The sequence below is a fragment of the Salvelinus fontinalis genome, chromosome 3 (genome assembly GCF_029448725.1).
Source record: "Salvelinus fontinalis isolate EN_2023a chromosome 3, ASM2944872v1, whole genome shotgun sequence".
Lineage (NCBI taxonomy): Eukaryota > Metazoa > Chordata > Actinopteri > Salmoniformes > Salmonidae > Salvelinus > Salvelinus fontinalis.
This window is the reverse complement of record NC_074667.1, coordinates 68607680-68624647: the sequence shown is the minus strand read 5'-3', so window position 1 is coordinate 68624647 and position 16968 is coordinate 68607680. Positions and strand designations below refer to the sequence as shown.

General features: G+C 44.8%; 1 protein-coding gene across 8 annotated transcripts in view; it reads right to left on the bottom strand.

Moving 5' to 3' along the window:
• LOC129851369 (dedicator of cytokinesis protein 3-like) overlaps positions 1-16968 on the bottom strand; it is a 368511-nt gene that overhangs the window by 15758 nt on the left and 335785 nt on the right. For 7 of the 8 annotated variants that reach the window (XM_055917864.1, XM_055917866.1, XM_055917867.1 and 4 more), the window contains 9 exons: positions 11121-11207; positions 10803-10907; positions 10487-10628; positions 9483-9736; positions 7491-7670; positions 5814-5897; positions 5602-5715; positions 3257-3375; positions 2334-2469 (listed from right to left, as the gene is read on the bottom strand). In XM_055917864.1, the coding sequence (XP_055773839.1) occupies positions 2334-2469; positions 3257-3375; positions 5602-5715; positions 5814-5897; positions 7491-7670; positions 9483-9736; positions 10487-10628; positions 10803-10907; positions 11121-11207 (1221 nt within the window). The remainder of the gene's footprint in view (positions 1-2333; positions 2470-3256; positions 3376-5601; positions 5716-5813; positions 5898-7490; positions 7671-9482; positions 9737-10486; positions 10629-10802; positions 10908-11120; positions 11208-16968) is intronic. The other variant, XM_055917869.1, reaches the window with a different exon arrangement.

Genomic DNA, 16968 nt, shown 5'->3' with positions numbered 1-16968 from the left:
GCATAGTGGGTACAGTACAGTGAGGTGGGTACAGTGGGTACAGTACAGTGAGGTGGGTACAGTGGGTACAGTGCAGTGAGGTGGGTACAGTACAGTGAGGTGGGTACAGTACAGTGAGGTGGGTACAGCGGTACAGTGCAGTGAGGTGGGTACAGTGGGTACAGTGCAGTGAGGTGGGTACAGTACAGTGAGGTGGGTACAGTACAGTGAGGTGGGTACAGCGGTACAGTGCAGTGAGGTGGGTACAGTACAGTGAGGTGGGTACAGTGGGTACATTACAGTGAGGTGGGCATAGTGGGTACAGTACAGTGAGGTGGGTACAGTACAGTGAGGTGGGTACAGTGGGTACAGTACAGTGAGGTGGGTACAGTACAGTGAGGTGGGTACAGTGGGTACAGTGGGTACAGTGCAGTGAGGTGGGTACAGTGGATACAGTACAGTGAGGTGGGTACAGTGGGTACAGTGCAGTGAGGTGGGTACAGTGGGTACAGTACAGTGAGGTGGGTACAGTACAGTGAGGTGGGTACAGTGAGGTGGGTACAGTGGATACAGTACAGTGAGGTGGGTACAGTAGATACAGTACAGTGAGGTGGGTACAGTGGGTACAGTGCAGGGAGTTGGGTACAGTGGGTACAGTGCAGGGAGTTGGGTACAGTGGGTACAGTACAGTACAGTGGGTACAGTGCAGTGAGGTGGGTACAGTGGGCACAGTGCAGTGAGGTGGGTACAGTACAGTGAGGTGGGTACAGTACAGTGAGGTGGGTACAGTGGATACAGTACAGTGAGGTGGGTACAGTGGGTACAGTGCAGTGAGGTGGGTACAGTGAGGTGGGTACAGTGCAGTGAGGTGGGTACAGTGGGTACAGTACAGTGAGGTGGGTACAGCGGTACAGTGCAGTGAGGTGGGTACAGTGGGCACAGTGCAGTGAGGTGGGTACAGTGAGGTGGGTACAGTGCAGTGAGGTGGGTACAGTACAGTGAGGTGGGTACAGCGGTACAGTGCAGTGAGGTGGGTACAGTGGGCACAGTACAGTGAGGTGGGTACAGTGAGGTGGGTACAGTGCAGTGAGGTGGGTACAGTACAGTGAGGTGGGTACAGCGGTACAGTGCAGTGAGGTGGGTACAGCGGTACAGTACAGTGAGGTGGGTACAGTGGGTACATTACAGTGAGGTGGGCATAGTGGGTACAGTACAGTGAGGTGGGTACAGTACAGTGAGGTGGGTACAGTGGGTACAGTACAGTGAGGTGGGTACAGTACAGTGAGGTGGGTACAGTGGGTACAGTGGGTACAGTGCAGTGAGGTGGGTACAGTGGATACAGTACAGTGAGGTGGGTACAGTGGGTACAGTGCAGTGAGGTGGGTACAGTGGGTACAGTACAGTGAGGTGGGTACAGTACAGTGAGGTGGGTACAGTGAGGTGGGTACAGTGGATACAGTACAGTGAGGTGGGTACAGTAGATACAGTACAGTGAGGTGGGTACAGTGGGTACAGTGCAGGGAGTTGGGTACAGTGGGTACAGTACAGTACAGTGGGTACAGTGCAGTGAGGTGGGTACAGTGGGCACAGTGCAGTGAGGTGGGTACAGTACAGTGAGGTGGGTACAGTACAGTGAGGTGGGTACAGTGGATACAGTACAGTGAGGTGGGTACAGTGGGTACAGTGCAGTGAGGTGGGTACAGTGAGGTGGGTACAGTGCAGTGAGGTGGGTACAGTACAGTGAGGTGGGTACAGCGGTACAGTGCAGTGAGGTGGGTACAGTGGGCACAGTACAGTGAGGTGGGTACAGTGAGGTGGGTACAGTGCAGTGAGGTGGGTACAGTACAGTGAGGTGGGTACAGCGGTACAGTGCAGTGAGGTGGGTACAGCGGTACAGTACAGTGAGGTGGGTACAGCGGTACAGTGCAGTGAGGTGGGTACAGCGGTACAGTGCAGTGAGGTGGGTACAGTACAGTGAGGTGGGTACAGTGGGTACAGTACAGTGAGGTGGGTACAGCGGTACAGTGCAGTGAGGTGGGTACAGTGGGTACAGTACAGGGAGGTGGGTACAGTGGGTACAGTACAGGGAGGTGGCTACAGTGGGTACAGCAGGCACTGCCCTGGCGTAGAGACAGACCTGCAGTGGGTACAGGGAGGTGGGTACAGTGCAGGGAGGTGGGTACAGTGGGTACAGCGGGCACTGCCCTGGCGTAGAGACAGACCTGCAGTGGGTACAGGGAGGTGGGTACAGTGGGTACAGCGGGCACTGCCCTGGCGTAGAGACAGACCTGCAGTGGGTACAGGGAGGTGGGTACAGCGGGTACAGCGGGCACTGCCCTGGCGTAGAGACAGACCTGCATACGGTAGACGTCCTCGGGGTGCTCCACCACCATGCTGTCCGTCAGGATCACCAGGTTACCCGTCTCGCTGGAGGTGTGAGAGGACAGTGAGGAGGACGAGTGGCGGATAGACCCCAGCAGATTCAGCGGACTGGGGGAGAGAGAGAGAGGGGGGAGGGGAGGGAGAATGGAGAGGGAGGGTTGTGGAGGGGGTGAGTGAGGGGTGAAGAGGGGGGGGGGGTGGGAGGGAAGAAAGGTTGGGGAGGGGTGGGCGGGAGGAAAGGTTTGTGCAGTGACTCGTGAGAGCACTGAAATCACCTGTGGTAGAGGAAGGGGATTGTATGTGTGTGTGTGTGTGTGTGTGTGACCATATCTCTGTGTGTATGTGTGACCATATCTCTGTGTGTGTGTGTGTGACCATATCTCTGTGTGTGTGTGACCATATCTCTGTGTGTGTGTGTGACCATAACTATGTGTGTGTGTGTGACCATAACTATGTGTGTGTGTGTGACCATAACTATGTGTGTGTGTGTGTGTGGGACCATATCTCTGTGTGTGTGTGTGACCATATCTCTGTGTGTGTGTGTGACCATATCTCTGTGTGTATGTGTGACCATATCTCTGTGTGTATGTGGGACCATATCTCTGTGTGTGTGTGACCATATCTCTGTGTGTGTGTGTGACCATATCACTGTGTATGTGGGACCATATCTCTGTGTGTGTGTGACCATATCTCTGTGTGTGTGTGTGACCATATCACTGTGTATGTGGGACCATATCTCTGTGTGTGTGTGTGACCATATCACTGTGTATGTGGGACCATATCTCTGTGTGTAACCATATCTCTGTGTGTGTGTGTGTGTGACCATATCTCTGTGTGTATGTGTGACCATATCTCTGTGTGTATGTGGGACCATATCTCTGTGTGTATGCCTCACCTGTGCCTGTGAATGAGTTTGAAGCTGTCGGGGGTCATGGGGCTGTGCGTAGCCAGGATGCCTGTTGTGGTGCTGGCACCAGAACAGGCAGGACTCAGCTTGTCCAATCCCGGCAGACCCTGTAGAGAGAGAAAGCACTAAATAAACGTCCCTTTTTCAGGACCCTGTCTTTCAAAGATAATTCATAAAAATCCAAATAATTTCACAGATCTTCATTGTAAAAGGGTTTAAACACTTTAAACACACAGGATCGGTACATCCGAACATCACACCTGCGGGACAGGTACAGGATGGCAACACCAACTGCCCGAGTTACACCCGGAATGCACAATCCCTCCATCAGTGCTCAGATTGTCCGCAATAGGCTGAGAGAGGCTGGACTGAGGGCTTGTAGGCCTGTTGTAAGGCAGGTCCTCACCAGACATCACCGGAAACAATGTTGCCTATGGGCACAAACCCACCGTCGCTGGGCCAGACAGGACTGGCAAAACGTGCTCTTCTCTGACGTGTTGAGGATTTGTCTCACCAGGGGTGATGGTCGGATTTGCGCTTATCGTCAAAGGAATGAGCGTTACACTGAGGCCTGTACTCTGGAGCGGGATCGATTTGGAGGTGGCGGGTCCGTCATGGTCTGGGGCGGTGTGAGACAGCATCATCGGACTGAGCTTGTTGTCATTGCAGGCAATCTCAAAGCTGTGCGTTACAGGGAAGACATCCTCCTCCCTCATGAGGTACCTTTCCTGCAGGCTCATCCTGACATGACCCTCCAGCATGACAATGCCACCAGCCATACTGCTCGTTCTGTGTGTGATTTCCTGCAGGACAGAAATGTCAGTGTTCTGCCATGGCCATCGAAGAGCCCGGATCTCAATCCCATTGAGCACGTCTGGGACCTGTTGGATCGGAGGGTGAGGGCTAGGGCCATTCCCCCCAGAAATGTCCGAGAACTTGCAAGTGCCTTGGTGGAAGAGTGGGGTAACATCTCACAGCAAGAACTGGCAAATCTGGTGCAGTCCATGAGGAGGAGATGCACTGCAGTACTTAATGCAGCTGGTGGCCACACCAGATACTGACTGTTACTTTTGATTTTGATCCCCCCTTTGTTCAGGGACACATTTTTCAATTTCTGTTAGTCACATGTCTGTGGAACTTGTCTAGATGTAGAAAGTGGAGTCGACCCTATTCTAGATGTAGAAAGTGGAGTCGACCCTATTCTAGATGTAGAAAGTGGAGTCGACCCTATTCTAGATGTAGAAAGTGGAGTCGACCCTATTCTAGATGTAGAAAGTGGAGTCGACCCTATTCTAGATGTAGAAAGTGGAGTCGACCCTATTCTAGATGTAGAAAGTGGAGTCGACCCTATTCTAGATGTAGAAAGTGGAGTCGACCCTATTCTAGATGTAGAAAGTGGAGTCGACCCTATTCTAGATGTAGAAAGTGGAGTCGACCCTATTCTAGATGTAGAAAGTGGAGTCGACCCTATTCTAGATGTAGAAAGTGGAGTCGACCCTATTCTAGATGTAGAAAGTGGAGTCGACCCTATTCTAGATGTAGAAAGTGGAGTCGACCCTATTCTAGATGTAGAAAGTGGAGTCGACCCTAGTCTAGATGTAGAAAGTGGAGTCGACCCTAGTCTAGATGTAGAAAGTGTAGTTGACCCTAGTCTAGATGTAGAAAGTGGAGTCGACCCTAGTCTAGATGTAGAAAGTGTAGTTGACCCTATTCTAGATGTAGAAAGTGTCAGTCTGGCTACCTGTACTGAATGATTTCTGAGCCTGTTGTGCCATCAGCAATAACCGGGTCACAGCATGGGACTGCCGGTTCCTAAATCACTTGTCAGCTGCCTCCATCCGGCAAGTAGTGCGGAAAACGCTCTCTGGAGAATGTGTATGATTGAATATCTGACTAAGTTACTTCTAGAAACAACTCCACCAGAGAGAAGTGGATAAGGCTCAAAGGACACATCTTCAGAGACAGCTGAAAAAGTCACTCACATAGAGACTGCTGAAAAAGCCACTCACATAGAGACTGCTGAAAAAGTCACTCACATAGAGACTGCTGAAAAAGCCACTCACATAGAGACAGCTGAAAAAGCCACTCACATAGAGACAGCTGAAAAAGTCACTCACATAGAGACTGCTGAAAAAGTCACTCACATAGAGACTGCTGAAAAAGCCACTCACATAGAGACTGCTGAAAAAGTCACTCACATAGAGACTGCTGAAAAAGTCACTCACATAGAGACAGCTGAAAAAGCCACTCATATAGAGACTGCTGAAAAAGTCACTCACATAGAGACAGCTGAAAAAGCCACTCATATAGAGACTGCTGAAAAAGCCACTCACATAGAGACTGCTCCTCATCATCTGGAACTGATCTATCAGCTTCTTGTGCAGGGGACGCATTTCAGGGTGCACCAGCTTGTCATGGACCGCAAGCCCCACCCCTAGGATGTAAACCTACAACAGCAGACAGCAACAGTTTCAGTGAGTTTCAGTTTTATTACCACGTTTATATTTGATCTCAAGATTGAGATACAGACAGACCAAGACTGTACCTGTTCCTGCACGAGGTCTTTGAGGGCAATGATCTTCTCTGTGTCTTCTGGGTGGCTGCTGATGTACTCCTTATCAAAGAAGGCCTGGTTGAGGGAGAGACAAGACAGACATACGGGATGTGAGGGGACGGTATATCAAAGAAAATCCCCCAAAAGCATATTCTAAAACACGCAAGAGTTGTGTGTTCCTCAGAGACTCCAGCCCTTGTCAACCAAGGCATGCCTCAAGGTTCAGTCCTGGGACCCCTGCCGTTCATCCACCCCAGCGCCTGTCAACCAAAGCATGCCTCAAGGTTCAGTCCTGGGACCCCTGCCGTTCATCCACCCCAGCCCCTGTTAACCAAGGCATGCCTCAAGGTTCAGTCCTGGGACCCCTGCAGTTCATCCACCCCAGCCCCTGTTAACCAAGGCATGCCTCAAGGTTCAGTCCTGGGACCCCTGCTGTTCGTCATCTACATGCTTCCCCTCCACTCTTCAGGTTTAGGACAAAATGTGTCTGCATTTGAAAAGACAGAGTTTTTTATTGGACAGATTCAGTTATGTTTATCCCGGTTTCATTCCAATTGTTTCCATTTAAGATTCTCTTTTCAACAGAATCGGCGAAATTAATACACCCCTGGTCACACGCACACACAGTTCACTTTCATAGAAACCACATTAAAAAACATGATCCCTTGTTCGTTGTATTCCTTCTCACATCTACACAATGTCCTCGCACCTTTTCCCTTTGCTTGTGGACTTCAGTGCACAACACAGCAGCGGTCTGTGACCAGACGAATAAACCTTTCCAAGCCAAACCTTCATATCATAACCGCTAACTGCTACACACAGCCGACATCGTTATCATCATATTAACATCATAGTGAACATAGCTTCTAGAACTAATACATTAGTAAAACCTCTACAATCATGCAGTACAGTGTACAGTCAGCAGCAAGCAGTTAAGAAGTTACACCGACGGGCCCCACTGGCAATAAATTAATACAACCAAAAGCTTACCTTGACTTGGAAGAGTTCCAGTGTTGGATAGCCATAGCCAGCTATCTAACATAGCATCCCACTCAGTTTGTGCTGGGTAGGCTAAACTAGCTAGCTGCATTTGCTAGCTAAGTGAAAGGGAAAGTTAAAAAATACAACCAAATATAGGTCTCTCTCTCTCCTCCTTAATTTTGGAAGAAATTAATTTGTTCAAAACTGATCAACTACTCTCTTTCTTGCTCTTTGAGTGAACTACTCACCATATTTTATGCACTGCGGTGCTAGCTAGCTGTAGCATATGCTTTCAGTACTAGATTAATTCTCTGATCCTTTGATTGTCAGTTCATGCTGCAAGAGCTCTGTTAGGTCGGAAGACGTCCTCTGGATGTTGTCATAATTACTGTGTAAGTCTATAGAAGGGGGTGAGAACCATGAGCCTCCTAGGTTTTATATTGAAGTCAATGTAACCAGAGGAGGACGGATGCTAGCTGTCCTCCGGCTACACCATGGTGCTACCCTACAGAGTGATGTCGAGGCTACTGTAGACCTTCATTGCCAAACGTGTTTTAATAAATTATTTGGTGACGTGAATATATTTAGTAAAGTTTTATCTAAAAAGGTAACATTTTGAAATATTTGACTATTTTAATGAAATTCACTCTTCTGAGGACTCTCCCCTGGTTCTATGGTGGCACCTACCTCCTGGTATCTGGCGATGCCCCCGTTGACGGCAGCGTCAACGACCCCGTTGAGACACATGGACAGCAGGTTGATGTTGCCATGGATCTGCTTGTGTTGGTACTGGCTGATCAGGGTCCGCAGCTCATGGTTCTTATTCTCCACCACGTAGGTGGCATTCTCCAGAGGACTCACCTCCACCTAGACAACACACACAACAGAAGTACTGTAACAGGACCTGAGGAGGAGGAAGAGGAAGAAGAAGGCATTCTCCAAGGACTGACTTCCACCTGGACAACACAATGCAAGTAACTTGCATGTTATCAAATCCAATTTTATTTGTAACATGCGCCGAAAACAACAGAAATCGTTACTTACAAGCCCTTAACCAACAATGCAGCTCAAGTTCAAGTTAAGAAAATATTTACTAAATAAACTAAGTAGTAAAATTAAAATCAAGCTGTTAAGGAGCCCTTTCGATCTGGACTTGGTGTTCCGGTACCGCTTGCCGTGCGGTAGCAGAGAGAACAGTCTATTACTTCGATGACTGGAGTCTTTGACCATTTTTAAAGCCTAGTATATAGATCCTGGATGGCAGGACGCTTGGCCCCAGTGATGTACTGGGCCGTACGCACTACCCTCTGTAGTGCCTTGCAGTCGGAGGCCGAGGAGTTGCCATACCAGCCAGTGATGTAACCAGTCAGGATGCTCTCGATGGTGCAGCTTTAGAACTTTTTTGAGGATTTGAGGACCCATGCCAAATCTTTTCAGCCTCCTGAGTGGGAAAAGGTGTTGTCGTGCCCTCTTCACGACAGTCTTGGTATGTTTGGACCATGGAAGTGTGTTGGTGATGTGGACCCCTTCCACTACAGCCTCGTCGATCTTAATGGCGGCCTGTTCGTCCCTCCTTTTCCTGTAGTCCACGATCATCTCCTTTGTCTTTCTCACATTGAGGGAGAGGTTGTTGTCCTGGCACCACACTGCCAGTTCTCTGACCTCCTCCCTATAGGCCGTTTCATCGTTGTCGGTGATCAGGCCTACCACTGTTGTGTCGTCAGCAAACTTAATGATGGTGTTGGAGTCGTGCTTGGCCACGTAGTCATGGGTGAACAAGGAGTACGCCCCTGAGGGGCCCCCGTGTTAAGGATCAGCGTGTTGGATGTGTTGTTACCTACCCCCACCATCTGGGGGGGCGGCCCGTCAGGAAGTCCAGGATCCAGTTGCAGAGGGAGGTGTTTAGTCCCAGGGTCCTTAGCGATGAGCTTTGTGGACACTATGGTGTTGAACGCTGAGCTGTAGTCAATGAACAGCATTCTCACATAGCTGTTCTATTTGTCCAGGTGGGAAAGGGCAGTGTGGAGTGTGATTGAGATTGCATCATCTGTGGATCTGTTGGGACGATATGCCAATTGGAGTGGGACTAGGGTTTCTAGGATGACTGTGTTGACGTGAGCCATGAACAACCTTTCAAAACACTTCATGGCTACTGACGTGAGTGCTACGGGGCAGTCATCATTTAGGCAGGTTACCTTCGCATTCTTGGGCACAGGGACTATGGTTGTCTGCTTGAAACATGTGGGTATTACAGACTCGGACAGAGAGAGGTTGAAAATGTCAGTGAAGACATTTGACAGTTGGTCCGTGCATGCTTTGAGTACACGTCCTGGTAATCCATCTGGCCCCGCGGCTTTGTGAACGTTGACCTGTTTTAAGGTCTTGCTCACATCGGCTACAGAGAGCGTCGTCCCGGAACAGCTGATGATCTCATGCGTGTTACATTACATCCTCATCACAGACAGATGTAACACGTTTTCCCATCTGCAGTACCAAGGCACCAACACAGGTCTAATAATAATATAAGCCATTTCACAGACACTTTAATCCAAAACGACATGCATTTTACACATGGGTGTTCCAGGGAATTGAACCCACCATACTCTACCACTAAGCACCATACACTACCAACTGAGCTACAGAGGAGTATTACTGTCACGGGTATGTAGTGTCACTCACCAGCTCTCTCTTCTCCACCTCAAACCAGCGGGAGATACCAAGAAGAGGATGTGTGAGGATCAGCGTAGTCCTCTCGATCCACAAGCTCTTGAACTCGTTCTCTCGGTCTTTGGATCCTTTGTGGAAGGGTCGGTCGTATCGAAAGCGGCGCACGTTGTTGACACGGTAGAAGCTCTTGATGCGGTCTGGAACGCGGTCCATTTGGAGAATTTTGACATTCTCCGGTACCGGCGTCACCGCATAGATCTGCAGGTCTGAGAGGTACCGCGTCAAGGAAAAGATGCCTGGGTGGGGAGTGTGTTTTCCTTTTGGAGAGCAAGTATGATGCAATCCCTCATCCACACACACACACACCGAGTGGACAAAACATTAAGAACACCTGCTCTTTCCATGACATAGACTGACCAGGTGAATCCAGGTGAAAGCTATGATTCCTTATTGATGTCACTTGTTAAATCCACTTCAAATCCGTGTAGATGAAGGGGAGGAGAAGGGTTAAAGAAGGATTTTTAAGCCTTGAGACAATTGAGACATGGATTGTGTATGTGTGCCATTCTGAGGGTAATGGGCAAGGCAAATGGCTTTGAACGGGGTATGGTAGTAGGTGCCAGGCACAACGGTTTGTGTCAAGAACTGCAACGTCGCTGGGTTTTTCACGCTTCATAACAGTTTCCCCGTGTGTATCAAGAAGGGTCCACCACCCAAAAGACATCCAGCCAACTTGACACAACTGTGGGAATCATTGTAGTCAACATGGGCCAGCATCCCTGGGGAACGCTTTCAACACCTTGTAGAGTTCCTGCCCCGACGAATTGAGGCTGTTCTGAGGACAAAAAGGGGGGTACAACTCAATATTAGGAAGGTGTTCCTCAGTGCGCGCACACACACACACACACACACACACACACACACACACACACACACACACACACACACACACACACACACACACACACACACACAAAGTGAGAATGGGAACTGTTCTCTCTATTTCAGAAGGATACACTGGGCATCACACTGTAAGATGGCCTCGTCTGGTTGATTAGGGTGTTGCATGGCAATGGCTTGTGGGAATTCTCCCAGCATCCTTTGCTGGAAGGCTTCAAGCCGTTCGTAGTCATGACCACGGCAGACAAACTCCTTGTTCTAGTGGCACAACATAGAACCAGAATATTCAGAATATTCAAAAGTATAAGGACATTGACTGTGTCTCAAATGACACCTTATTCCTTATGTAGCTCCGGTCAGAAATAGTGCACTATCTAGGGTACGGAATAGGTTGTCATTTGGGATGTGCCCCATACAGTTGTATTGACTCACTCTGAGGAAGAAGGGGAACTTGCGTCCGTAGAATCCCACCCTGAAGAACTCTGGCTCTAGACGCTGCTGCTCCATGATACTGTCATAGTAAGCAGCTTCCATTTTCTGACAAAAACACAATCATTATGTCCTACAAATAAACATGTTGTGTATTTAGGTGAAACGCTTGGTAACTCAAGTTAGGTTGCGACCTTTCTCAATCAATCAATCAAATGTATATATATAAAGCCCCTTTTACATCAGCAGATGTCACAAAGTGCTTATACAGAAACCCAGCCTAAAACTCCACAATCTGCAGCGACTACAACATCTACTCACCCTTATCCAGCTGAGGCTTTGGTAGTCGTATAATGTCTCATACTGGAACGCCAGCTCTCTGCACAATGGTACTCCGTATTCCCAGCTCTGGAGAAACACACAGAGCAAAATAAACAAAATCACAGGGTGAAAACCGATCAGTCGTTTGTTGGTTTTCAATAGGGACCAATACTGCTATTCATGGGGTGTACGTTGCTTCACAATATCGTTCTGAAGATTCTCTTTAAGCACTGTTGCGTTCTACTCAATGCTTTCTCAATTGACGCTGATTAGGATGTCATCAAAATTACATTATAGTGGCTCGGAAAACACGATGACATTTCAAAAGGAGGCAAATAATTAGTAGGTAAACTTTTTGTCATCGTTGTGGTGCTTCCGAGTGGCGCAGCAGTCTAAGGCACTGCATCTCAATGCAAGAGGGTGTCAATACAGACACCCTGGTTCAAATCCAGGCTGTATCACAACCGGCTGTGATTGTGGAGTCCCATAGGGCAGCGCACAATTGGACCAGCTTCGTCCGGGTCTGGCTGGTGTAGGCAGTCATTGTAAATAAGAATTTGTTCTTCAACTGACTTGCCTAGTTAAATAAAAGGTAAAAATATATAATAATTGTGATTTCACAAGCTGTTGGGGTGATTCAAAAGGGTGCTATGAAAGTAATGTTAAAACATAGTTTCCCTACGTCATTATAAATTACATAGTACGAATCATTAGATTGTTCTCTACAATATTATAACCTTGATAACTTCTTATGGCTAGGGGGCAGCATTTTCACGTTTGGATGTAAAGCGTGCCCAGAGTAAACTGCCTGCTACTCAGTCCCAGTTGCTAATATATGCATATTATTAGTGGATTTGGATGGAAAACTCTGAAGTTTCCAAAACTGTTTGAATGATGTCTGTGAGTATAACATAACTCATATGGCAGGTGAAAACCTGAGAAAAATCCAACCAGGAAGTGGGAAATCTGGCCTATCGATAGGCCTATCTTGGCCTATCGAATAGACAGTGTCTATGGGGTCATTTTGCACTTCCTAATGCTTCCACTAGATGTCAATAGTCTTTAGAACCTTGTTTGATGCTTCTACTGTGAAGTGGGGGCGAATGGGAGGGGATTGAGTAAGGTCTCTCCCAGAGAGCCACGAGCTGACCATGCGTGCTCACGTGAGAGCGACCTGCTTTCCATTGCATTTCTGAAGACAAAGGAATTCTCCGGTTGGAACATTATTGAAGATTTATGTGAAATACATTTATGTTAAATACATTCTAAAGATTGATTCTATACTTCATTTGACATCTTTCTACGAACTGTAATATTACTTTTCGTCTGAACTTTTGACTGGACCTGCCCGCGCGTCGTGAGTTTAGATTGTGTACTGAACGCGCGAACCAAAAGGAATTATTTGGACATAAATGATGGACTTTATGGAACAAATCAAACATTTATTGTGGACCTGGGATTCCTGGGAGTGCATTCTGATGAAGATCATCAAAGGTAAGTGAATATTTATAATGCTATTTCTGACTTATGTTGACTCCAACATGGCGGATATCTTTTTGGGTTGTGTTGGTCTCTGAGCGCCGTACTCAGATTATTGCATGGTTTGCTTTTTCCGTAAAGTTTTTAAAAAATCTGACACAGCGGTTGCATTAAGGAGAAGTATATCTTTAAATCTGTGAATAATACTTGTATCTTTTATCAATGTTTATTATGAGTATTTCTGTAAATTGATGTGGCTCTGTGCAAATTCACGGGATGTTTTGGAGGCAAAGCCAAATGTAAACTGAGATGTTTGGATATAAATATGAACTTGGTCGAACAAAACATACATGTATTGTGTAACATGAAGTCCTATGAGTGTCATCTGATGAAGAATATCAAAGGTTAGTGATTCATTTTATCTCTATTTCTGCTTTTTGTGACTCCTCTCTTTGGTTGGAAAATCGCTGTATGCTTTCTGTGACTAGTTGCTGACCTAACATAATGATATGTTCTGCTTTTGACGAAAAGCTTTTTTGAAATCGGACACTGTGGTTGGATTAATGAGAATTTTATCTTTAAAATGGTGTTCTAATACTTGTATGTTTGAGTAATTTGAATTTCTGTTGATTGAATTTGGCACCCTAGCGGAACCCCAGTCCTAGACAGGTTTTAATATACTTGTTCTTGACAGTGTTGATGAAATAAGGGCGTTTATTCGTTGGTAGTTAAGACTGCGTAAATCTTGGTTGTATCTCTCTTCCTTATTTGGTGTTGTGAGGCGGTACCATTTGGAGGTGTTTCCGTTGGCTGGACCAATCAAAAGCAACTTGATACCTTTGTCATTTTCACATCCAAATCCTTGGCTGTCTAAGCGCCGGCTTTTATTTCATTCAAGAAACTCATGCCTGTTCCACAGATACTGCGTTTTGGAAGTGTCAATAGGGGAATGATATTTGGTACTAATCGGTCAGCAGGTGTCGCTATTTTAAAAGGCAACTTTAAGGGTCATATATTGAGTCATGAAGCAGGTAATACAGGGAGATGGATTATACTATTGGTAGATGTCAACCACATTCAATTCATTCTTGTAAATACTTATGCTTCCAATAACAGGTCAAGTAACTGTATTTTATTTAGAGACATTGAGAGGAAACTAAGTCAAATTATGTCTACATTTCCATTGGCCAAAGTAATATGGGGTGGATATTTTAATACAGTTTTACATGATACTCTAGATAGATGGCCTCCTAAGGAAAGCAATTCTGTTTGTGAGATAAGGAATATATGTCTAAGGTTAGGTGTTCTAGATATTTGGAGACATAAGAACCCAGATAAGATTATGTTTACATGGAGTACCAAAGATTTATCTATACAATCCCGTATTGATTTCTGGCTGATATCTGAAGATATGGCTGACAAGGTTGATACAGTCTTGATTGAACCATTGATTTTAACAGACTACAAAGGGATCTCAATAAAGATAAATATGCATGGTTTGTCAACAACAAAAAGTTAATAAAGGTTACTGGAAAATGAATAAGACTTTACTAGAGAATTAAGTATTTAAGAAGGAAGTAGCAGGAATTATTGATAAATACTGGAATTGTGCCTGTGTTATGAATAAGTTGGGAAGTTACTGGGAGCTAATGAAATTTGATATAAGGCTTTTGGCTATTTCAATGGGGAAAGAAATTTCTTGTGCCAAGAGAGAGAAAGAATATGATATCATAAAGGGAATAATGGATTATACTAAAAAAACTGAACGAACTAATCAGGAATTACTGGAGCTATCATCATTACAAATGCAGTTAGACTGAATCTACGAGGAAAAGGCCCGGGGAGCGTTTGTAAGATCAAGACGAAAACGGATGGAAGAGGGAGAGAGAAATACTAAATATTTCTTTAATTTAGAAAAAAGGGCAGGCGAAAAGACTTCCATATGTAAATTAATGATTAATAATACTCCCAATGAAAATCCAAAAGACATCTCTCAGCATGTTGCCCAGTTTTATCAGAATCTATATACACCAGCCCAGCCAACTTCCTGTATACATCAGCCCAGCCAACTTCCAATGTGGATCTTTTCATAGACAATGTAGCACACATTGCTAAGTAGATAGATATTGATTTCAGGGATTTTTGTGATGATGAGTTATCTGAAATTGAGATAAAAGACTGTATTAAAAGCCTTAAGGACAATAGGTCCCCTGGAAATGGTGGTTTAATAAGCGAGTTTTATAAAGCATTCAATGATAAACTGATTCATTTCATTCTTGCTATGTTTCAAGAATCAATAAGGAAAGGGGAGTTACCGGCTTCCTTAAAGCAAGGTGTAATTACTTTGATTCCCAAACCTAATAAGGATCCTCTTTATATAGACAACTAGAGACCCATTAGCCTGTTGAATAATGATGGGAAATGATATGCCCTTGTATTTGCTAAGAGGTAGAAACAAGGCTTGCGTCATATAATTGATGAAGAACAATCTGGTTTTATGCATGGTCGACACATTAGTAATAACATCAGGTTGATCTTAGATATGATTGACTATAATGACCTCATCCTTGATGATAGTTTTCTTATGTTTGTTGATTTGTATAAAGCTTTTGACACTGTAGAACATGATGTTCAAAGCAATACGTTTTTGGGGGTTTGGTGAATACTTTTTGAAAGCAGTCCAAACTAGATATAGTGGTTATACTAGCTCTGTGAAATTAGCTCACGGGACATCCCAAAGATTTGATATTGGCCGTGGCATTAGTCAGGGCTGCCCAATTAGCCCATTTTTATTTTGATTGGTTACTCAAATGATGGCTCTTTCATATCAAGAAAGGGAATTTTCAAGGTGATTCAGCACTATGGCAATGAATTTAATCTATATAAACTGGCTGATGATACCACCATATTTTTAAGACACAGGAATGAGGTTTCTAAAGCAGTTTCCTGTATTGAAGACTTTTCCTTCGTTTCAGGTTTGACAATTAATACCAATAAATCAGTCTTATTTCCACTGAAGGACTGTGTTTTACAGGAAGTATACGGTATCCCAATTAAAGATAAGGTGACTTATCTTGGAATTGTTGTTGTTATATGCAAGGATGAAAAACAAAGGAGTGAATTAAACTTCAACCCCATTATTGAGAAAACACAGAAGAAATTGAACCTCTGGTTGCTGAGAGATGTTTCGTTACACGGTTGGGTTTTATTGTCCAAAGCTGAAGGGTTATCCAGATCGGATTATGTCTCGTTATGACTTGAATTCTCCCCCCCAAAATTGTGAAGGACTTAGATTCTTTATAATTTTATTTGGAGGAACAAGCCTCACTATCTACGGAAAGATATTCTCACTAATACCCAAGAACAAGGAGGTCTTGAGGTTTTAGATTTCAATACTCTAAATAATACTTTTTAAATAAATCGGATTCTGGAGTATATTAAGAACCAGAACAGTATTTGGAATGTCTTCCATAAGTATTTATTTGACTCTGTTGGTGGTTTAGAATTTTTTGCTTCTATGTAATTTTTGATAAAATCCCAGTAAAGTTGGCCAAATTCCATAAGCAGGCAATTTTAGCTTGGATGTTAGCGTATAAACACAATTTCTCCCCTCACAGATACTTTCTATGGAACAACAAAGATATACGATTTAAAAATAAGTCTTTTTTTTAAACTGGTTTGAGAATAAAATTATTTTGGTTGGTCAGTTACTGAATGAGGATGGATATCTACTCTCATATGGGGAATTTCTTGATAAGTTTAAAATTCCAATAACCCGGAAAGAATATGCAATTGTTTTTGATGCGATTTCAAGGGGGACTGTATCTCTTTTAAATTCCTCTGTGGTTGATGTAAGTAACATGTATTTAAGCAAATGGTCTAATTCAAAACCTAACTTTTTTCACTTTATAAATGAATTTAAACAATATGGCACTACTTTTAACTAAAATGAAAAACAAAAAGGCAATTCAAACGTGTATTATTAATGAATATTATTTGTTTGTTTAGGATTCAAGGCAATGCAAATAGTTTGTATGTATGCTTGTTTGCATGTGACTATTCCTCTTTCTTTGTTAATATTTGTTAATAAAGTAATTGCCTATATTGGCGATCAATTTACGTTGAGAGGGTCCGTTTCTATGGCGAATTAAAGGGAAAGACTTGAAATGAATGAAAACAGGAACAGATTTTCTTCGCGGATTGTGTCTCTTAGCTATCCTGTTAACTAGCTAAAGCTGTAACGAGTGACGCTCTCCTCATCCTCGGATGAGGTGAGGAGAGAAGGATCCTCAGACCAAAACGCAGGCTTTGGGAAATAAGCCATCTTTATTATAACAACGATAAAGATGGTAACACGAAACGAAACAAA